Source organism: Pungitius pungitius, chromosome 16, assembly GCF_949316345.1.
Source record: "Pungitius pungitius chromosome 16, fPunPun2.1, whole genome shotgun sequence".
Taxonomy (NCBI): Eukaryota; Metazoa; Chordata; class Actinopteri; order Perciformes; family Gasterosteidae; genus Pungitius; species Pungitius pungitius.
Genome location: NC_084915.1, coordinates 16,196,744 through 16,219,337, shown reverse-complemented (window position 1 = coordinate 16,219,337; position 22,594 = coordinate 16,196,744). Strand labels below are relative to the sequence as shown.

The window sequence follows — 22,594 nt, the reverse complement described above, 5'->3', positions numbered from 1 at the left end:
TGTGTTTCAGCCAGTTTACTTCCGTTTTAGAGACATCGAGTCCAAGCGACTTCAACTCTAGAGCGCCGATACATATTCAAGGTTCAATACAGTCAGACAGGTATGTGGGCTGATCGATATGGTCAGCCCACACGTTAAAATGAACTACAGAGAGAGAAAAGGACGTTAAGAAGCAAAGCAACGACACGTTTTGAGCTGCTTTCTGCAAGATGAAATTGATGGTGAACAAACGTTGAGGTAACTTCCTCCTGTTTTGTGATCTAAACTCAATTGCACTTCCTTCCCACACACACCTACGACGGGGGGTTCGAATCCCATTTCATGGGGTCAAAAATGTTATCTGTTGACAAACTCATTGAATGAAATTGAAGCGCTTCGATTGAACATAATTTGCCCTCAAATGGAACGGATGGAATGTGGAGAGAGGACTTTGTGAAGCTTTGCTCCTGTGGTGCACAGGAAAGAAGGCCACGTTGATCTAAATAAACGACTTGTTAAAATCTCTACGGTGGCCCTTTGAGGACACTCTCAGCGGGTCCAACATGGCTTCGGTTAACAGCTTACGCTGTGCCTTCCTGTAAATTAACTCGAATAAACCCGTACTGCTGCCCCACACAGAGTTGACAACACAATAGCTCCAGTATCTGCATTAGTTTAACACCAGCGTTCAACTTCACGTGCGCAGTGTTCGTCGGAAACGTCCCGATTGAAGGAACGCGGCCGGTGTGAATTTGACTCAAGCCGAAGGGGAGGAAGACGCAGAGCTGAACATGAAGCAAATGTTTCAATACATCAAGAGGTAGTCTGAAACACGTTCAACGTATTCAAACGCTGAAGCTAGTGGTACAAAAAAAAAAAAAAAAAGTGCCGCAACCTCTTTTGAAACTATTCAAGTGCTTGTAGTCGTTAACCTGCATAAATGCGTGACATCAGTAAGTCTTTTTTTTAAAAGTTATTATCTTAACGTCACATCCACCTGATGGGGTCTCGAGTTAAGGCTCTGGTTTCCGGTATCGTCCGCCCTCATCTTCGTCTTTGACGCAGCGTCTTGGGTCGCGGCTTTTTTTTGAAGTCGATAAGGCAGTCGGTGGCTTCTGAGATGGGAGTGAAGGACCTGATGGGAGAGTTGCTGATCCTGAGCGCCGAAACGCTGCCCTGCTCCTCTTCGTCGCCGTCGTCATCATCATCATCATCATCATACCGCAGATCAATGACTTCGCTGTAAGGGAGAAGAGACGCAAGAAATCAAGACTCGTTGAAGCGGGAAGACATTCGGCCAAACTGGAAGTAGAGGATTTTACCGGCGAATTAGAAATGACCTCATCTAATAGTTCACTTGAACGTGCTCCGTTCCGTGTGCCAGAAATCGGATTAAATTATTTCTCTTCATTCGAAACGACAAGAAAGAAGTGTTTCAGACATTTCTACAAAGCGTGCTGAGGTTGGGTTTCACTTCCACTGGGAGAGATTCTGGATCTAAATGTGCACAAAGTTAAAAGAACAGCGTCTTTACCCCGGCTGGAGTCTGGATCCGGACGGCCCGGCGCCTGTGGACACAACGGGTCAGCACAAATGTGAATTCAATTAGGCACTCAGTTGATTATAATCTGTTTTTTGAATATATGTATATACTGTATATATGTATAAACATTTAATCCGACTTTCGAAATACAGAATAAAAATGCCTGTTCAACCACAACTTAAATTCAACTGTTTTCACTTCAACAATATTCTAAAAACTTCAACTTTTAATTTCATTAGTACATATCAACGGAAAAGGAGAGTTTTCTTTTATCTTCTTAAAGTATGATTAGAGCATTTAAATCAATAAGATAGTTTTGAATTGATTTCCTGTCAATGACTGCTGACTTCCAGTCTTGTTCTCTCTAAAAGACTCACCTGAATCTCTGCTCTCTGTTTGCTGCAGAGCCAACAGCAGATTTCCCTTCTGGAAGGTCAGAAATATTCAATTATAAACATTTAAAAAAAAAAAAGTATTTCTAATCCAAAACAAACAAAACAGATTTTCCCATCTTGTGCGAGTGGGTTTTAATGTGGTGCACCGATCGGTGTAAACAACCAGCTCACCGGCGCCGTCTTTGGCGCCTGGCGCTGGAGGCAGAGCTCGGTGTGTCGGCCGTAGTCTTTCAGCGGAACAGCTTTCTGACAGATGTAACATTTCTCTTGATTCCTGTGAGAAAATGAACAAAAAAGAAAAGAAAATTCAAAATACGAAAGAAAAGGATAGTGCGCCCTGTCTGAAGAGAGCGCGCTGGTCCTGTTGCAATACTTACCTGGCAGGGTTGGAGAGTGCGTAAGTGTCCTCCTCGGTGGGCTCTGCTCTTCTTGCTCTCTTCCTACGGGGCTTCAAAGACACTAAGAAATAGACAGGAAGGAGTCAGTTCAATAAACGATAACAGTCACACAAAATAAAACCGTTTACATCGACTCTATTTAACTATATAACCGTTGTTTTGGATACTTGCAAATCATTAGACTCTACTGCTTTCCCCCAAACCTTTATTTTGAAATGTCATGTCCTACATCAAACGTTGCCGTGTATTTAGAGAAGCCGACCGCGTTGCGTCCGTCACCTTGCAGGCCGACTTTCTCGGGCCTCCGCTCTTCCACGACGGTCACCTCTCCGTCGCAGTACGCGGCGTGCCTCTCGATCTCCGTCAGCGGGAAGGACCCCTGACAGATGGGACAGTCCACTTTGCTCTCGGGGCTCGGGGGGAGGCCGGCGGCCGCTTCCAGCTCGGGGGACGCCGACCTCTGGAGCCTTCGGCCCTTTGTCTCCTCCACATCTGGATCCCGTACGGCCTCCTCCGTCCCCTCATTCCCAGCGCCGCCGGAGGTGTTCGCTTCCGTCTTTCTGTCCGACGCGGCTGAAAACAGACGCACGTTTTGGATTATTTACTCAGGACAACAACCAGGTCGGTGTTTTGTATCAGAACAGACGCCTACAAATACGGTTTTAAGCTATATTTAAGGAAAAGAAATAGCTAAAGATACTCAGAGCTATTTTATCGAGTTTATTTTTATGAAACTGCTCTTCGAGGTGCATGCACTACTTACGGTCCACCTCCATCTCGTCCTCCTCTACTTGCAGCCCATCTTCAGCTGGAGAATCGACTTGTAGAATCATCTCCGCCTCCGGCGGCTCTGGACTCTTTTTACTGTCAAACTGAAATCCGAGCTGGGGAGAATGTAGTCGATATAAATAAAGAAGAGGAAGTGAGAAGTGAGCTCTGGATCCTCGGATCTCCGTGCACTCGCAGGGCCGCTCACCTTTGCTCGTGGGTCAGCTGGGATCATCAGATCTTGCGTCCGGTCGTCGTCGTTGTCACTCAGTTGGGTTTCTGTGGTGACACACGGGAGCCAGGTGAGAATTCAATGCAGCCGTCGCCTATTGTCAAGTTTTAAACAACACTCTTGGATTTGTGATGTTTTAGGCTAAAGAACCACAATCAGAAAATGGAAGCTGTTGATGTGGAAAAGAAAAGGTGAAGGCGCTTCAGTACCTGGACAAACCTCACAGTCATCAGCATCCACCGGTCCTTCTTCCCCCTCGTCCGCTGCTTCTTCTTCTTCTTCTTCTTTGCGCTCTCTTTCCCCCTCTTCATCCTTCTCGTCTTCCTCATCCTCCTCTGCGTCATCGGGCGGTGCATTAGCTGACTCGCACGCAGTTCTGCTTCTCAGTTTGAGGCCGCGCCTGACAATGTGACAAGCAAACAACAGTCGTTCTTTAGATGCTCTCTCTCTCCCGCTGTCCTGCTTTTTGCTGCAGAGTTTGATCCTTTGTGACCATGAAGGCCAACAGGATGCTAACAAGACGCATCTCCTCTGCACCAGAAGAGCCAGTTAGGCTGTCGCAGGTTCTTACCGTCGAGGAACGAGCTTCTGAGGGGATTCTGCAGGCGACTCGGATGAAGGGGATTTCTAGGAAGAACACATAAAAGTTACTGAATTGACTCGCACTAAAATTAGCGGTTGAAACATCAGACGCTGCTTTGTGTCTGTAAATATTGTACTCATTAGTGAAAAACATACACTATGAGACGGGAAATGAGGAGAGTCACTTTCACAGAGTTTTATTTGCAGCCAGAAGAGTCGCCTCCTGCTGGCAATTAGAAATACTACAAGCATATGGTACCTCTGTTGCTGCCTGGTCTGCGTATCCTTTCATGAGTGATGACGTTGTCATACATTTAATGTTTTTACATATGGCCAAAAGTATGACATATCAGACCTATGTTTGGATTAAGATCAAATCACGCAAATGAATAATTTAGTCCTTTAAGAGACTCGTTAGGAGACTGAATTGTTTAAAAAGCATTAGTGTACCTCAGGCTGAGGCAGGACAGCCTCCCCCCACTCAGCCTTCCTGAGCAGACACCTCTGAGCCTGCTTCAGGCTCTTCTCATACGCCTCCATGTGACTCAGGATCACCTGAGAGGACGGATGGAAGGACAGAGATACAGAAGAAAATGTTATTGGGTTAATAATTAGCTTAATGGAAGATGCTTATCCTCCAGTCTAACTATTGCAGAAGCGGACATGAGCCAATGAGGGGAAACAGAAAACCTAAAAGTATTCTTAATTATAATAAGCAAATCGTCACCTGTGTGTATTCGTCTGGGTCCACCCCTCTTGGACAGAAGGGAACCCCCCAGTAGTAGCAGACCGTCGCCCCCCCTGCGAGCTCCCCAGACGAGGTGGACGGCCTGCTGACCGCTCCCTGGCTGCTGATTGGCTGTGGTCGTGGCTCTGTGGAAGGCTGCGGTCTGCTGGTGGACGAAGAAGAGCTGGAAACACACGTAGAGCTCAAGTAAGCGACGAGAGTCTTTCATCTTTCATCAAGTGTGCAGCGGTGGAACGTACTCTCTACCTCCACTCCGCAAAAACGCACTGGGAAAGACGACCATGTAGCATGATATACCAATAGCATTTTTAACCTAATGCCAATACTATACTTTAACTTGTTACATTTGAAGAGAAGGACTGTGACTACAGAGGTCGACTCTACCTGCAGTTCTTCCCTGGAGCGGCAGTCACGTGGTCCTGGGATGCATCCTCCCTGTGTGCCTGGTGAGCGGGTCTCTCCTCTGGGAACACTGGGCTCGGGGAGCCCTCCGGCTGCAACAAGGTGGGAGGCATGGAGGAACAGGGCGGACGGATCAGAACAGCGATTTCATCATAGTTCTAACGAGACGTGGAACTGATGACAGGAAGCGCAAATACGGGAAAAATACGGCAAGCAAAGATTGACTTTGAAGTGATTGCTGACGGTTGAATATATGTAAAAAAAAAAAATCAAATCACTGTATTTTTGGGGGGTAATGTTTTTAGCCAATGCTTCTTGTGGAAAGGAAAATAATAGAGAAGTGTTGGTTGCAAATTCAAGCTTTACAATCTCAGAAAAAGACTCAAACCAACAATGTGTTTCCGGCTGTGGCCCTCAGCTCAGAGCCCATTGGCTCCTAATTAATGACCTAAATAAGTCCCTGTCATCAAGGTTAATTTATTTTAACAGCACGTCACTGTAGCTCGTATCAAAGTAAATGGTGCAATACCGTGACTTCTTCATCGTCGTCGTCGTCATCCTCGGACCAGAGAAGCGTTACTTCGCCGCTCAGCATCCTCTCGGAGGAGCAGTCTGCCATAAAACACATCAGGAGAGGCAACTGAACAACACGTCCTGATCACACACCTCCCAACGTCGATAGTGAGGATTAAGAAGGTAAAGAAACTTCAGGAGGGCAGTGTGACGTTCCACTGTACCCGAGTTAGACGACTTAAACGTGGCGTCTTCCTTGTGATCTGTCTCGCTGTCCTGAATCCCAAAAGCAGGAAGAACAGACAGATATAAGAAGGAAATTAGCCAATAAATGTCTGGACGCGGTGAAGTAAAAACGCATCCTTTAATATGGTCCTAAAAACCGTATAAACATTTAAAATAATATAGTTTTTACCTCCATTTAAAAAATGTTTCATCCTTTGGGGGGCATGAATGAATCATGAATGTGTTGCAGACAGTAACAAGATCACAGCTCCCCCAACAAATCAGGTAGGCCGTTAAATCAGCCAATACTAGCACATTGCAGTTATATCGATATTACAGCGTTCCACCCAGTATGCACCGTGAGCCTGAACTCACCTGCCTGTGACGGCGGGGCGGAGCCCGAGCAGCGTTCCGCGGTCGCTCCGGGGCGGGAGGACCCGAGGAGCGCTCCTGCTCGCCGGGACGAATCTCTTGGCGTCCGGCGGCCGCGCCGAACACCGGGCTCCTACAGCGCCCTCGGCTCTGCTCTGCCTGTCCCACCACGCTCTCCGTGCAGGTTGCTGATTCGTCAGTGGCTGGGAGGTCGTCGCGTAGCCCGGGGCTTTTAGGGAACACCTGACTCTTAGGACAACAGGACGTGGACTTCACAGAGGAGGTTAAGGAGGTGCAGACCCAGTTTCTGGGTTTGCAGGCATTTTGAGACGTCTTGAGCTTATTCCTGCCGAACACCGGACTTTTAACGTACTCTGGAGTCAGATCGGTCTCTCCATCATCTCCCTGATCAGCCTCTGAGAAGACAGAGCTCTCGGAGAAAGCAAGGTTATTGGAGCGTTCGGGGCTTTCGGGAAACGTGGGACTCTTGGCTCGAGCCGTCTGAGACTTTTGAGTCGAGATCCGACTGTCCTGAGAGCAGGACACAAACCCCAAGGTTCTCCAGGTCTCCAAGACCTCTTTGCTCAGCCGGGCGACTTGAACCTTGGCTCTGCACTCGGTGGAGGGGAAGACGGGGGATTTAGGAGGCTGACAGGCGTCGATCTGGGTCGAGTCAGAGCTCTGGTTCATCGTCGAGAGAAGAGAAACAAATGCGTTATCATACATCCGGAGTCGTGATGGTGCTCACCGGCCTCTCGTAGCTCAGTTCTCTACCAACTCTGCCGTCATCAGCTGAAACATTGGTGTCTTTAGATGCTAAAGGCTCTTACTGTGTCTGTCTGCAGTGTGCTGATAAGCAGGTAGTGAAAGTCTCTATTTTTTTTTTCTGAAGCAGGAATGATGTTGCAGAACAGTTTAATTCCCTCTAGACTAGAAACAGCTTTTAATAATAAACTTTTGTGATAATGAACCAGGCACAATAATGAGAAGAATGAAATGGTTGCTCCAGCATTACATTGTTTTTAACTGAATAACCACATCCATCAAAAGTGGAGAAGACAGAAATATTCTGGACGTACCTGTGGAGAGTCGAGAGACGCTGAGAGACAATCGGAGCTGCAGGGTGAAGCCTGAGAGAAGACTTTGTGAGCCTGCGATAAGTCCGGCATCTCCAGCAGAGGACTTCCAGCTTTCCTTTTCCGCTTTTTTAGCCGGTTAATGAATGCATCTTCGGCATCGTTTCCTCCTGTAAATACAATACAGAAAACGTTTCTAATTCACTGTCCCTGCAGCTCGTTCGATTTAACGATATTGTACATTTTTTTTCCCCTTTTGATTTACTCTTCATTTCTTTCTGGTCAGTGTTGGTGCAGAAGGGCACTAGACATTCTCACTCACCTCGGCCCGTCTCTGGTGTGCGTACGTCCTCCGCTGCTCTCTGATTGATGGCAGGCGCCATCCACCCATTTGCATACAAGAGTTTCCTTCGAGAGAAGGTCCTGAGTGAACCTTCAGCATCGGTGAGCAGACTCTGGGTCTGGTTGTCCATCTACGACAGAAAACCCTCAACACGGTTTCTACAACACTCCTCATAAATCATGTACAGATATTCAGAAGATACATTGTGCATTTACTTCAGTTTGCAATGGATGGACACAACCGACTCCTCCGTACTCACGCTCTCTTGGATGGCTTTCCTCATGGCCTCCTCCTCCTGCTGGAGTCTGAGCGCGGCGACGCCGGCCTCCTGTTCACTCAGACGCAGAGCCAAGTCCATCATCTCCTCCTCTGTCATGTCTGAGAGCAGCAGATACGTGGTGACTAAGCCAAGCGGTCAGGGTTGTACATTTATCTCAGACACTGACATTGAGTGTGACTTTAATTAGTGTAGATTATGCTTTGGATAGCTTTCATTAGGTTATAGACGCTACTTTATTTATCAGCATCTCTAAACGAGATTCAGCAGTTTATGCTCACAATAACCTTGAAATTGGTAGTAGTTTTCTGAAATGATTTCCAGTTAAATTGAACATATTTCTGGCATTATTGTAATTCTACATCATCCCAAACAAATTGGGAAGCACTTGAAGGTTAATGGATTTACACATTCACCGTGGTATTTTATTTTTTCTCATTAATACGCTCAGTTATGTACCTTTGGGTTTGGATTTGCGTTTTTCTCTTGATGCCGACGACACAGGTGCCGATGAGAGCTCATCCTGGAAGCAAAAGCAAACTAGTTGCAGTTAAGGGGAGATAAGATATTCCTTAGTCATTAGTCCCAAAGTTGCAGATGGATTTAACACATTATCACACGATTATGTCTCCTTCAACTACATAAAACCAGCAGAGAAACATTTACATGCTTCATCCAACTATCAATTCAAGTATGCATCTGATTGGGAAACGCCAACTCTGGAACAACCCCCTGCTTCTGGAGTTGAGAAATATTGTATTCATCATTTCATTACGTTGTCGTCTTGGTGGTCCAGTGCTTCGTCCTCTTGCGTGTTTTCGTCGTCCTGTTGGCTTCCAGGGGGAAGGTCGCCGGCATCCTTGAGGAGCTGCTTCCTCGGAGTCATCCCGGTGCGCTCCTGAGAAGCTATGACCAACAAATCTCGTTTTTCAGTTGGTTCACACATGCACGGATTGTGCGTAGTATACGGTGCACATAGTGCCTCGTCTCTTACGACGTTGAAACCATTCACTCGTGCCTTAGGTTATTACCCGACGATGAAGAGTGTCCTCTCATCTGTCCGGACGGTCGTTGTGACGTGATGGTACGAGCGGTGAGCCCAAACTAAAAAGCCTGTCGGTTAAAGTTGAAACAAAAGAGCTGAGCGAGGAGCTAGAAACGACTGAAAACATATTTAGAGGTTCATTAACACAAAAAAACGTTTGTTGCAGTTAATTTAGCTTCCGCAGCGCAAGGAAATCCGTTGACAAGGAAAAATTCACAACTAGAGACGCTAAAAGAGCTCATACAATTTGTATTTCTTTTTGAATAACTGTATAGCTAAAAAAATATATTTATCTGCGAGATGTTTGCTTCCACGCCAACTTGAAATGACGATAAAACAAACAATATTCAGTGTGGAAAGACTCACATCTGAGTTTTCCTCACTTTCGCGGCGCCATGTTTGTTTCTGCACACGTAGTCACGTGACTACTACGTAAGGCTTGACTCTCACGCCGCCTCCGGCCAGAGCCGTTTAAAGTCGCGTCGACGAATTTCCATGTGGCGGCCAATTCGTGTAGTAGTAGTCAGAAACCAGTACACACAGAAATAAAAACAGTGGTTTTGGGTCACAATGCGTCACTACCATCATAAAGTACATATAATCATCAATAATTAAGAACACAGACATCAAATTACGTTACTATATAATTCACTCTGTCCCACGCCTTCCCTTCAGGTCTGTCACAGCCAGTTGAGATGTTTATTTCTGAGGCAGAAAAAATGCAATTCTTGCACTCTGTACTAATTTCTACCTGCATGCACTCATTCGAGCTTCCCATCTAGTAGCTCCTGGAACTTTCTGAATTCTACCTGAAACAGGTGACAACGAAGTAGATTTAACTTTTACGCAACTCCGTCTTAGTACGGCTCTGTATTTACCCGTTTGGACGCATGAAAGCGACGCATGCGCATCAGGACGCCGCTTTGCTTTGAGTCGAAATGATGGCCGACGCGATGCAGACAGACGATTTTCCTTATTTACCGTCGGGGGCGGCGGAAGGTATGCCCTATTCCCCTAACTATTTCAACGCGTGGTTCAAAAGGAAACTTGCGTGTCAGTGCACGCGGCCACCGTCGCTGGTGACGACGCTTAAGATGCCAGCGGTGCCGTTAGCTTCGTGCGAGCTAACCGTAGCCGCACGTCAGGGCTGCGCGAGCGAAGCGGGCTCCTTTTAACTAACCATTTAGCTAAGCTAAGCTAAGCTAACTGTAGCGGTTTCAGCTCCAAGGTCGACTAGAGCACGTCAGCATCGGATGCTGCTTCCGACGGCTCGTCAGGTAATTCGTCTGTTCGTGCACCAGCGGAGATTTAGGAGGCGTCTTTACGTTTGTCTCAATAGCGGGTCATCGGCAGACGTTCGTTTTTTATTTTAGGCCATATGCGCTCAGCTGACGTTGTAATCCTCAGGTTTTGCCTGTTTTACTCTGCGAAATTGTACCTTGCAAAATACGAAAGTAACATTAAGTTGACTCTAAAGCTGTGACCGGTGAGTAATAAAAACCATTGTAACATCTGACATTCTCATCCAAACAAACCCAGTAAGTGCAAGTCCTAATTAAAGAGTTCTTCAAACTGATATCCAACCAAATGTTAATTGTCGACTTAATACTTGGATTAATATTTATTTTGGCTGTTACATTTGTCACGTCTTCGCATCAAGGGGAACATCTCGTTTGAGCCATCAGCAAAGCTCTAAACCCATTATTAATAGGCTTCAAGCATGCGTCTGTTTGGTGTATACTGATGTATTTTTTTTTGCCTGCTTAGTGGCATTTACAGTTAAAATGTGACCAATGTAAGTATCTTCGATTTGTAGGCAATAAAGACTATGAGTTTGAAACATTATCTCTACATAATTACAGAGGACCACTGAGCTGTCTTGATAAATAAAAAGCATCGTGAGAAAAACTGTTGTTTGAACTTTTGCCACAGATTTTGTTTTTTTTGTATGTTGAGTGTTTATAATTATATTTTATCCCAGAAGGTGTGACCTGATTTGAAATCTCCCATCTCTCTCTCTCTCTCTCTCTCTCTCTCTCCCCCCTCTGCAGTAAATAAGATGATAAAGGAGCACGGCGACCTGTTTTCTGACTCTCAGTGTAAAGTCTGCAGTGCTGTCCTCATTTCAGAGTCTCAGAAGTTGACTCATTATCAGGTCAGTGAGCCCACCGTCTGCTGCTGCTGTTTCAGGGCACTTTACTTATTTTTTAAAAAGCGCTCCTGATGTTGGGGATAAAGCTGTATAGTTAACGTGTCGGAGGTACAGCCACGTACACGTTAATCTGGCCGGGGAGGTAATGTTCTCGAGACGTGATCAAAGCTCCGATACGTAAATGCAATCAACCTCGCAGTGATTGTGACTGCGTTAAATAACAGCGAGCACGAAGGGACGGAACTCATCGGCTAAATAAACTCCAAAAGTCTGTTTTTAACGCCGTACTGACGTTTGTTGTCCACTTTGTGATGAAACATTTTTGTCTTTTCAGAGCAAGAAACACGGCAACAAAGTGCGCCGTTATCTTTCCATCCAGAACGAGACGGAGCCGTCGCTGAAGAGGTTCAAGTCGTCAACGTCTGACGGCGTGAGTTTAAAAAAAAAAGGCTCAAACCGACAGTTACTTTTATCATCCCCAAGCTAAATGTTCATTAGATTATATGATTTTAAAAACGGAAATCTAGCAGAGTGTGTGCGCTGTGTATTTAATCTGGTTTTCTATTAAATGTACTTTACATCAACGGTTGCAATTTGAAAGCTTAAAACATCACCTTGATAAAGTCTGTGTGGACTTGTTTTTGATTTCAGAGTAGTTTATCACAAATTAAATAGTCTTTTTTTTTATTCCTCAATGAGGATAAATTATGTTCCCTGTATCCATAAATGATTGATGTTCCTTTGTGTGTGTTTGGTAGCAGGATTGTAACAACGGGGATGCCAACCGGTCAAAGGTGTGTCACGTATGTAACATGACCTTCTCCTCTCCCGTGATGGCCGAGTCTCACTACCAGGGCAAAGTTCACGCCAAGAACCTGAGGCTTAAAGCTGTCGGCCCCCTGCCCCCAGGTGTGTGCGTGCATTCAGTTTTATTCATAACCTGTGTCTCTCTTTACCCTCCATTTTGTTTTCTCCCATTCTCTGTTTTGTCTTCATCCCTTCGTCATAGTGGTCGTTTTTAAATGGTGCTCATTGTTGGTATTGCAGCAGTAGCATCCCAGACGACGACGCCGCCGCCGCCAAAGAAGAAGCCCGGGGACGACGCGAGCGGCGTCCCGCCGCCGGGCGCCGACGACAACAGCAACCCGGACCGCTTCTGCTCCATCTGCCAGGCCTCCTTCAACAACCCGCTCATGGCCCAGCAGCACTACGTGGGCAAGAAGCACCGGAAACAGATGACCAAGCAGAAACTGATGGAGACGTACGGCCCCTCCACTGCACCAGGTCAGACCCCAGAACCCCCGTCTGAGGGTGAAATGATTCATTGAGGTCTTCTTTTAAATCTGTGGACAAGGAAAACATCCCCTTCCCTTTTCCTGTGTGTCTCCAGCTTCCACACTAAAGGGCTACCCATGCACCGTCTGCAGCATCGAGCTGAACTCCGTGGAGCAGTACCAGTCTCATATTAGTGGAGCCAAACACAAGAACCAGTAAGGACATACTTGGTTTTCCTCCCGGATGATCGTATTTATTTCCTTTCTTTCGTTTACACATGTTTAAAACCAAGCTTTTTCCTCTACATGCAAATAACGTTTTCAATCCCTAAAAACCCACCGTATGGACGACCTTTTACACATTTACCCCTTTCTCTTCCAAGTAGCCCTCATTATAGCATTTTCATCTTCTTCTGGCCTATGACATTGGGGTGACGTTGCATCCTGTTTTTTTTTTTCCTCCAACTGACCGAAAGGCCCTTAAAATATTCTCAATGTGCCTTTTGATAGAGTGAAGAAATCCGGCCTGAACGCGGCGGAGAACCAAGACGCAGCCGAGGAGTCGTTCGCGCCCGACGTCCCGTACGCCGCCGAAGACGGGTACGCTCCCGAAAACAACGCGTACGCTCCAGAGGACACGGAGTACTCGGAGGAGAACCAGTTTACTTGAAGGCCGGGCTGGTAGAGACTGCAGAGGACTCAGTCAGGACTTGGAAGGACACAAAACAACCAGCCCCCTTTTAACCCATTAACATAAACCTGCCAGAGTCTCTTCTCAGTAGGTCCCCCCCCCCCCCCCCCCCGGACTGAAATGGTTTAAAGTTCTCTTTTTTTTTTTGACAAGGACCCAAACGCACTGATCAAGTCTCATCTGAAGTGCACCAATCGATGGTCATGTGGCGCATTGCAGATTTATAAATGTCAGCCCCACAGAAGCAGCTTCAGGAGAAGGTTGCTATACAGACAACATTTGTGTAAATAACCGATACCCTTTAAGACTTAAAACTGTCATTCTATAATTTAAAAGATTAACTAGATGATGGGAAATTGGCATCACGACATCTGCCAGGTGTAAGATGTGTTTTTTAGGGGGGGGGAACAAGTGCAGGAGAGGAACGGCCTTTGTTGCTTATCTGATGCTCAGAAATGGAAACTAATTCAGAGCTGGAAACCTTTTTACTGCAAAGCGCTTGTGTCGGATGCTTTCAGTGCGTTTGGGCCTCGATGGAAGGAGCCGCTGACGTGGATCAAGGATGGCAGGAAGTCTTCTGTTGACGTACCGACTGGAGCTCTCCATGGCATCGTGGGAAGTCCGCCAATGCCTAAAAAAAAAAAACATGGTGTTTTTACAAAACGTCTTATTTAAGTAAAATGTAAAGGAAACTATGACTCCCAGATCCACAGAGGCTCAAACCAAGTATGTAAGTGTGAAACTCGGCCTTGGTGCACGCACCAGGGGCACAGAGTTCTTTGTCCATTTAAATATGTGGTACCTCCAGTATTTACCTAAATGTTGGCTTTTAGGTAGAATCTGACACATTTAATCACCAGCTGTAGATGACTTAACGTTATTGTTGACGAGCTACCTGAGGCCCCTCGTTGAAGTGCATGAACCTTAACGATCTGTTGATCGGTGAGCTGTTTAAAAGCTGGACAGCAGGGTATTGTAATCACTCAGCGCCCCCCCCCCCCTCTAACGTCTAACCAATACTAACATCCGGTACCGGATCAAAGCAAAGCTGTTTTCCCGCATTCCCAATTTCCAGAACCCTCGCCTCCCCCCCCCCCCCCCCCCCGGGAATGTTGTTGGTTCGCGTCTCCGGTGAATGTATTGATCGACGCGTCTGCTCTTCCTTCGCTCTCTGCACGTCCGAGTGTCTCTGAACCTGTTTGGCGAAGCGGTGAAATCGAACGTTTTGCCGGTTTGGACATCGCCGCCCAGGCGGACGGAAGGAGAACTTTCTGCCCAGATGCCGGATATCATTTGTAAGGACAGAGGATTTTAGTTTTTTTTTTTTTTTAATTCACAGCCAGAATATCTCCGGAACCTCTTCATGGAAATGTTACTTATTCTGCGTAAATTATCTAGAAAACCGTGTGAATCGTTATGAATTAATTTCCTTTTTACAGTTCTGGTGGCCCAGAGTTCCTCGTTTACCTTTTTTCTTGTTTGCAGATTGTAAACAAACAAGCTAATCCGGTTAAGATTTATTTAATAATGTGTTCCGGTAAGATATTACACTTACATAATGTCCGTAGGGTGTTTTATCAGAACCGTCATCGTTGCTGCTAAAAAGGTTGTTGTGATGATGTCAGAGAGCCTCGACTCTTCTGCTAGAAAACTCGCCACAATTTGTCAACAGCAACAAGCATTTTGTAGAGGTTGATGTCTTTTTCTAAAGATCCAGGCAGTGTGGGTAACTAAAACAATGGAGAAATGAAAGGGATTTACGAAGAGAAACGTGAATGTTCTCCTTTAAAAAGCAGTGGATCTGTAACAGCTGTGAGCTTAAAGCATAAGCTTTTTTCTTTCTTTTTTTTGTACCGTTTTAGTTTTAATGAAATATTTTTAAATACTTTCTGAGTTTTGGGCTTTGTACACTCTAGAAGAGACTGTAATCTGCCTGTAGCAGTGATGTCAATGTCAGAATACCGTTGTTGTTGTTGTTGTTGTTGTTTTTGTCCATTTGTCGTCCTACAAGACAATTGGTTGAATTTCAGCATTGAATGTTCCTCAACCATGTTTTACTTCACAGAGGGCTCATACATACTGTATAGTTCATGGTGTATAGAAGACAAATGGCCTTTTGTTTTGTTTCCAGTGAGTGTTTGGCGTTTTGTGATCTAAGATTTGTTTTAAATATATGTTGTGTATAACTGAGGGAGGGAGGGAGGGTGTGCAGCAAAAGATGTGCATAAAGTGCAGAAATCAGTTGATTTGTTTCTTTTATTTGCCTTAAACACACCGTTCTCTTCAGTTTGTACATCCTCGATTCCTTTCCTTCGCCTACCTAAGAAGGAGAAGCAGCCATTTGGGAATGTAGAATATTAGTTTAACTGTAATGTCCGCTGAGCATAATATGGACCGACAAATCCCAGTTTAATCTCCCTTTCATTCCAACCACCCGATGTGCTTTAATAATAACCGAGAGGCACATTCCCCGCACCGGAAAAAAACCCCAATTTAACATCCGAGTCCTGACGAGTGTCTCGAGATTCTTTTTCTCCTCAAGTGACAAGATGCCGAAACCGACGTGAAGCACAGAGCGGGACCAGGAGGACGGGACCAAGAGGACGGGACCAAGAGGACGGGACCAGGAGGACGGGACCAAGAGGACGCGTCCCGGGCCTCGCCACACGGCGGTGCTCCTGCTCCTTGTGGCGTCGGACCAGCTGGGTGACTTCCTCGGACTCGGGGTGGTCAACAGGAAAAAGTAAACCGTGTTCAATATGATTCACTGATTGCACAACACGGACCTCTTTTTCTTCTGGTTTTCTCGTGATCAAACACAAAATATAAAATAAGATTGGTAAAAAGTCTGAAGTGTTACAGTATTACCAGCTGCATCCACTTAAATAAATCCACTACTACGCAGAAATGAACAAGTGAGAAGCTGGGGGGGGGGCGCGTCAGGGTCGTTTTAAAGCCTTTAGAGACTTTAGAACAAGCACTTCTTCAGAAACACACTGAGGCCTTTTTAGCCGTGCGGTCGAAGCTTAAAACACAAAGATGAATAGAGACACACGCCGATTGTTCTGAACTCAGAACACACCGCAGAGTCATACTGCTGTTAACCCCCCCCCTCTCCAGCCTTAAATATTCCAGGTTAACCCCCTACAACTGACTCTTTGGGGCTACACTGCAGCGGGTGTAACATGTAGAGAGTCATTTGACAGGCACAAAGACGGCTTGTTCCCTCTTTATCTGCACAGTGAAGGTCAGTCTAACTGTGTGTGTGTGTGTGTGTGTGTGTGTGTGTGTGTGTGTGTGTGTGTGTCTCCAGTATTACTGTACAAAGTCCCTGGAGCAAGCTGGGGGACATGAGGACACGGTGGGAGCAGCCAGATAAGACCTTTGGTCTCGGCCCCCCCCCCCCCCCTGCATTGTGATTCAGTTTCGCGTCTGTCTCCCGTTGTCCCTCTGCTGGTTTGTAATGACATGGATCACGAATGCAGATGTTATATCCAGGTGTTCTTTTTCGGGGATCAACAGCTGGTAAAAGCGTCAGCGCGCCATGAAAGAAGCGCCGAGCTGAACTTGTAATTGAGATGGCGCCCCCCCCCCATCCCCCCACCCACACCTCGTTGCTTTAATCAGAACCGCTCTGAGCGGCTCCAGCTAATCAGTGTTTTCCTTTCATGTTAGTTTCCACCTCCGCTGCAACAAATGCACCAGACGGATTCAGCACCTACTGGTCAACAGGTTCTGTCCCCATGCAGACGAAACCATTTCAACCCAAAGGAGGATCCATTTTCATGGTTGTAGGGAGGGTTTGTTTTTTTTTTTGCCACGTGTTCTGCAGAAAACGCATGAAATCGAAGTCTCCATGACGACGCCCATCGCTTTTCTGAATGCCGCTTTGTAGCCTTGTCGCTCGGCTTTTTTTGGCGCTCGCCATCTTTGTTTTGGCGGCAGCGGAATTGAGCCGGTATCTATGTCAGATTTTAAAAAAGCACCCTTCTTTTACGGTCTTTGACTGTAAACGGCACCATACTTTGCTAAATAAGGATTCATGGTGTAACGAAGAGGACTCAAACCCAGCAAACGAGACCATGAATTCACCAACACTCCTCCGGTTACCAGTAGCTGCCCCGCATCCTTTTCAAAACATCTGTATCTGCTGTCTGTGGCCTCTATGAACTTGTGTTTAATATGTTAAACCAAATACTACAAATAACGCATTTCCCCCGTGTTTGTTTCAACCAAACCTCTCGTTTCCTCTCGTTGGCGCCGTGATGTTATTTTAATTTAAAAAAAATCAGCTTCCACGAACTCTTGTTTTCTGCGGGTCACAGGGAGGAAACACAGTACGGCACACAGCTTTTTGTGCTTCCTTCTGGTTTCTTGTTCCAGGCCCTCGAACCTGATGTGCCCGAAAGATCTAAAGAGGGATCGAATCCCACAAAAGGTCGCTGACGGTTTTAATGGCGTCTGAGCTTCGTCTCACATCCTCAAATCCAAAAGAAAACATCACAGCGCCCGACTCCGCTTTGTTTAATCACGCAGAACAAAGGGAAAGTTATAAAAAAAAAAAACGTCAGCGTAACCGAAGACGCTTGAAGCAACGGCAAACGTTTGAAAATGAAGATTTGGCAGCAGAGAGCAGGAAGTCGCTCTCTTCTAGAGACGATTCGGCCTAATCTGTTATCTCATTCACATCGAGAGGAGTGGAATGCGTTTGAGTGTCTTCTCCTAATCCTTTTCTCAGCTCCTCCTCCTCTTCCTTTCCCTTTCACCTTCCACTTTCCCCCCCACCCCCTCACCCCCTCACATGGAGGCACAGGTGGCTGAGCTGCTTGTTTTTTCTCACTTTTCTGAGATGAATTAAAGTTAAAACGATGCCAATTCGACGTGTGATCCGAAAAGGTATCGCCTTTGTATAAAGAATTATTCATTTCATCAGCTAACCAATAAGCAGACGGCTTTGACCAATGAGAAGGTTAAAGGTGTCGTGGAACTCCCCCCCCCCCCCCCTCGCGTTGGGGCCTCGAGGTGACGAACGCGCCTCGTCGCCGCTGACCTCGACACACGCTGACACCCGCCACGACTCGGGCTGTCATCGGCTCGTCCCCCAGCATGCACCGGGGCTCATTTACCCCCGTCGGGCCATCAGTCAGCAAGCCACTCTGTTACTGACAGGAGGCCAGGTGGGAGACCCTACCTGACATCTGTGTGTGTGTGTGTGTGTGTTCATCTCTAGAAGCATTTTTCTGAAATCCTTCGCAACCAAAGTGTGATTTAAATAACTGCAGTCATGCGTTGAGCTAAGAGAAGCTCGGGGGGGGGGGGATTCTTCAAGTCTTCTGCTTTATTTATTTGTTACGGTGACAGGAATGTGAGGAATGTCCGTCACCTTCCAAAGAGTCTTAACCTCCGTCCCACCAAAAAAGAAAAGGCAAAATAACATCGACATTTCACTCGTTCTTCGTCTGATAGCAGACTGAATTTCTTCATGTCGCGGTAGAAATAAACCACCTGACTACGTCCTTTTGGGCCTTGAGGAACTGGGATTATTTTTTTATACTGTGTGCTCAAAAGGGTTAATTGAGCCAAATAATCCATAACGAAAATAATCCAAAGTCAATTGTTCAAAATGGACATTTTCCTGATTATTCATACATGGTTTTACTGACGTGACAGAATGAATGTGAACCAGTGAGTGTAAACACGTTTACAGCTATGACGACTTCCTGTTTCGGGGGTCAATGCACAAAGAGCTTCTTTAAAATAAAAGGTTAGTTTTTTTTTTTAGGAAGGCCATTTCAGAACATGAAAGCTCTTCAATCAATCCACTGAGGACACTGCAGAGAGTCCCAACAGTCCGTTCCAGTCATGAAACAATACGTGAGCATCTAATGCAAGATGAATCATCTCGTCCTTCTTCTTTTGGCGCAAAAAAAACAGTTTCAAATCTAAATGTTACATTTGCTGTTATTTGTATCCGTTAAAACAGTTATCATTGAAAAGAACGAAGAGAAGTTATGTCGGCTGTTAAGTCTTTTCCCATGAGGTGTTTACATTGTTTTGTCCAACCGCTGTACATTCTGTCCGCGGAGACCCGTCAATAACACACACACACACACACACACACACACACACACACACACAGAGAGAGAGAAAGTGCGTGTCCAACCTTTCTTTGGGGTTTCTCAGCCGTCTGCTGCAGGTGGCCCGGCGCTCGGGTTACAACCCCATGTGAAAGTGCACACACACACACACACACACCTCTCCTTCCATGACATATGAAAATTCCTATGGATTACTTCTAATTCTTGTGACAGATGGACGTGGTGGTAGTGGTGTGTGTGTGTGTGTGCGCGTGCGTGCGTGTGTGTGTGCATGTGTGTGTGTGTGTGTGTGTGTGCGTGAGAGAGAGCAGCTGGGACCTCGAGGTAAAAACCTGCAGCAGACCGACCATCAGGCTTTGTGGACAGTCAGACACCTGTTTGAGCCCCCTTCCTCCTCCTCCTCCTCCTCCTCCCCCCTCTTCTTCTCCCCCCCGGACACTCGATACGTGGGAGGGAGAGAGAGGGGGAGCGAGAGGGGACAGGCAGAGATGAAGTAGGAAGGGGAGAAAGGGAGAAAACAGCTGGATGAGCTGAATGTTTCCGTTTTCTGTTTCCTGTTGCAGATTTGTGTTCCGAGCAGAGAGACTCAGAGAGACTCACAGGCCCGATCTGTGACACTTTAACACAAATCATCACCATCAGCTCTCACTGATCCATTCATTATGCTGGAGTTAATTATTTAACACGCTTTTAAATAATTTTATTTCTTTATTCAGCAATTGCCTTGATCTATCTCTGTATTTACTACAGAACATTCTTTATTCTTACATTTAATCATATTTATATACTGTATACATCAACTCACAAAACATTGCATAGTTTTTAATGAAAGCAGGTTTTCTATCATAATTACTAATGACTGATGTTATTATGTGTTTGTGTTCATAACCAGACTCACTTCGTTAATGTGTCACCCCGTAATTGTGTCATGTGGCACGTGCCGCATTCTAATGATTACACCCGTACAGGTGCTGTTTTTAACAGCGTGGCATGAGCCCGTTTCTTCTAAACACCTCGTCCATCGCCCCCCCCCCCCCCCCCCCCCCTACGGTGCACCGTAGCGTTGCAGTGATTTATTCAGTGTCAGAGCCTCCGTGCTGGGAAACAGGGGAAGCCGAGGCACCCCACCCCCACCCCACCCCCCCACCCCCGTTCCCGGGCCTCCAAACCCGACCGCACAGAAACAGAGCCGGGGGGGGGGGGGGGGGGGGGGGCCGCAGTCAGACGACAGGTGAGCGGCTACGCTCTCAGGCACGTCTCGTTGATATTCTAACCTATTGCACTTTCCCATGGAGAGGACTCCCCTGTGGAAACACACTACTGCCTCACAGCCACCGCCCCCCCACCCACCCGTCTCCAGGCTTTGATCCTCTCAATGTGAAGCAGAGCGGCGGTTAATACGACCACAGGAGAGAGGGGGGGGGGGGGGGGGGGGGGGGGGGGGAGTCTATGTGAAAGTGTCTTTGGTTGGGTGGAGCGGAGGTGCCGAGTGGACTCCTGCTTTTGGGTCCAAAAAGCAGCTCAATATTTCTGGAACAACCTTTTGTGACAATGTGTTGTGTGTCTCTGGCGGGGAGAAGGTGCAGAGAAATCACGCTCAGCAGCAATGAAAGCACACAGAGAGAGAGACGAACTGCCGAACAGAGTGCAGCATTCAGCTGTTGAATAGTCGTATATATATATATTTCTCTCCGGGGGGGGGACCAAAAACAGAGCTAAAAGACGGCGAATATTGGACGTCAAAAACAAATTACAGTCATTGACTGTAATTTGTGTTTATTAAATCATCCAGAGGTTGGTGGACCTTACCTTTTGAAGAGCCAGGGTTGCCCCATCAAGTGTATATGCAAGCGGTGAATGTACATTGCGTAATCTAGTACCTTTACATTGTGATACTGTAAAATCTACAGGATATTCATGTAATTCCGGGTTGTGGTACATTTCACACCATGGAAACTAACTTTTAGTTGCCAGACCTTCTTCAAAATATACTGCAAGCAAACCAGATGTTGCTTCAACGTCTCTTTTGAAGTAGCAAAAACATGCAATAAATACATTTATTCTCAGTATTTCACATGGTTTCAGACTTTTCCAGTCGGGGGGGGGGGGGGTGGGGCAGGGTATAAATTGACAGCCACCCCCCTCCAGACAATAAGGCCGGAGTGAAGGTGAAATCAGAGAGACGGAGGGAGGTTTTCCTGAGTGTAACACAGCACAATGACTTCCTTTCAGGAGCTCCGTCTCAATCCAACAGCTCTGTTTTGGCTGACATCTGTGTGTTTAAGGAGCCACGGGTCACTGCCCCCTACCCCACCCCCCCCCCTCCACCCCCACCTCCTCCACACACACCTCTCGCAGGATGACGGTCTACGGAAGTCGGCTCGTTGTGGCGGGCATCTCTTCCACACACCTTTGGTGGAGGGGGGGGGGCAGGATGCTATTTGCTGGTTCGGGGGGCCGGCGGCGGGGTGGTGTCTAGAAGCTACACAAATACCCCAGTGTCACCGCAACTTGGGGCTTCTGGTCCTGAGAGAAACATTGTGATGCTCCGGTGCAGGTTTTCATCTCATCTCGGGAAGCTTTAATGACGGTTTCACTCTTGTGTTGCTGTGTGAAAGTGACCCTTCTGAGATGGTTTTCCCCACCTCTTCCCACTCCGTCAGGATCTTTTGTGCTTTCGAATCAGGAGCGACAAAAGAGCATGTTCGGCCTCAGAGCCTCGCTCGGGGGAGGTTTTTTTTTTTTTTTTTTTTAAATGAAGGGATCCCTTTTTTTTTTGCCTTCGGCTGCTGATAATCGCCGACTTCTCTCGTTTCCCCTTTCGGCACAATTACCTCCTCTGTCTGCTTCCGCCACTTTCCGAGGGAGAGTTCCCCCCCCCACCCCCCCTTCCTGGGGCTAGATTGAGATTTATGCTTTCCTTTCAACCTCACCAGCCCGGGTTGACGGTCAGCTGTCCCTGAGGGGTTTCCTTTTGATACGATCTCAGTAACGTGAAGTTCTCAAGGATCCTCCTGTTGTAAGCCATCAGACATCACATCCGGTCAGGTTGCACAAAACTACAGGGGGGTGGGGGGGGGGGGGGAAGATTTTAAACAACCTGATTACGCGACCAACAATAGAATCTCCCATCACCACGAAGACCGCCGTAAAGGCAACACATTTCAAACTGTTTGTGAGCTTCCCTGAATGCGGCCGATAAGAGGCTTATGCGCCCCCGCAAAGAGGAGGAGGAAGTGAAGGATGATGGGACGGAGAGAGGAAGGGAGGGCAGGAAGGATGAGGGGATCCCTGATGCTCTGCTCCTCAGGAGATCACAGGCCTCAGATGGGGCTTTACAGGAGACCGAAGGTGGGTGCAACAGGGAGTTTTTGTATTATGTGCCACAGTTTGATGAATAATCGCAATCGGTGTCGCATGAAAATGCACAAAAACCTTCTAAGAAATCGAGCATATTTCAATCAGCCCTGCGAGCTGGTTC

The 22,594-nt window shown here is 46.8% G+C and overlaps 2 protein-coding genes across 3 annotated transcripts; one reads left to right on the top strand and one right to left on the bottom strand.

Moving 5' to 3' along the window:
• On the bottom strand, positions 1 to 9,450 carry uimc1 (ubiquitin interaction motif containing 1). The gene is made up of 23 exons (XM_037467184.2): positions 9,265 to 9,450; positions 8,885 to 8,966; positions 8,629 to 8,759; positions 8,313 to 8,376; positions 7,836 to 7,954; positions 7,556 to 7,706; positions 7,237 to 7,403; positions 6,161 to 6,838; positions 5,785 to 5,836; positions 5,577 to 5,659; positions 5,030 to 5,139; positions 4,625 to 4,808; positions 4,348 to 4,452; positions 3,887 to 3,942; positions 3,525 to 3,715; positions 3,292 to 3,362; positions 3,079 to 3,199; positions 2,595 to 2,888; positions 2,295 to 2,376; positions 2,089 to 2,191; positions 1,900 to 1,948; positions 1,514 to 1,547; positions 1 to 1,219 (listed from the first exon to the last, which is right to left on the bottom strand). The coding sequence occupies exons 2-23, from the start codon at positions 8,907 to 8,909 to the stop codon at positions 1,024 to 1,026; spliced, it is 3,066 nt and encodes a 1,021-aa protein (XP_037323081.2). The 5' UTR covers positions 8,910 to 8,966; positions 9,265 to 9,450; the 3' UTR covers positions 1 to 1,023.
• A 342-nt stretch (positions 9,451 to 9,792) lies between these two features.
• Positions 9,793 to 15,273, top strand: znf346 (zinc finger protein 346). 2 transcript variants are annotated; one of them, XM_037467188.2, is made up of 7 exons: positions 9,793 to 9,897; positions 10,950 to 11,053; positions 11,385 to 11,480; positions 11,812 to 11,959; positions 12,098 to 12,334; positions 12,441 to 12,540; positions 12,835 to 15,273. In XM_037467188.2, the coding sequence occupies exons 1-7, from the start codon at positions 9,837 to 9,839 to the stop codon at positions 12,992 to 12,994; spliced, it is 906 nt and encodes a 301-aa protein (XP_037323085.1). In that variant the 5' UTR covers positions 9,793 to 9,836; the 3' UTR covers positions 12,995 to 15,273. The 2 variants fall into 2 exon arrangements, with proteins under 2 accessions (XP_037323085.1, XP_037323084.1); XM_037467187.2 differs by having other exon boundaries at positions 11,809 to 11,959.
• The last annotated feature ends 7,321 nt before the right edge of the window (positions 15,274 to 22,594 follow it).

Excerpts from the sequence above, each read along its gene's own strand:
- uimc1 (XM_037467184.2), bottom strand. The coding sequence starts at position 8,909 with ATGAGAGGACACTCTTCATCGTCGG. Across the intron at positions 5,837-6,160 it reads CGCCCCGCCGTCACAGGCAG|GACAGCGAGACAGATCACAA; the intron begins GTGAGTTCAGGC and ends TTTGGGATTCAG. Across the intron at positions 3,363-3,524 it reads TGACTGTGAGGTTTGTCCAG|AAACCCAACTGAGTGACAAC; the intron begins GTACTGAAGCGC and ends GTGTCACCACAG.
- znf346 (XM_037467187.2), top strand. The coding sequence starts at position 9,837 with ATGATGGCCGACGCGATGCAGACAGACGATTTTCCTTATTTACCGTCG. Across the intron at positions 9,898-10,949 it reads ACCGTCGGGGGCGGCGGAAG|TAAATAAGATGATAAAGGAG; the intron begins GTATGCCCTATT and ends CCCCCTCTGCAG. Across the intron at positions 11,481-11,808 it reads AGTCGTCAACGTCTGACGGC|CAGGATTGTAACAACGGGGA; the intron begins GTGAGTTTAAAA and ends TGTGTTTGGTAG.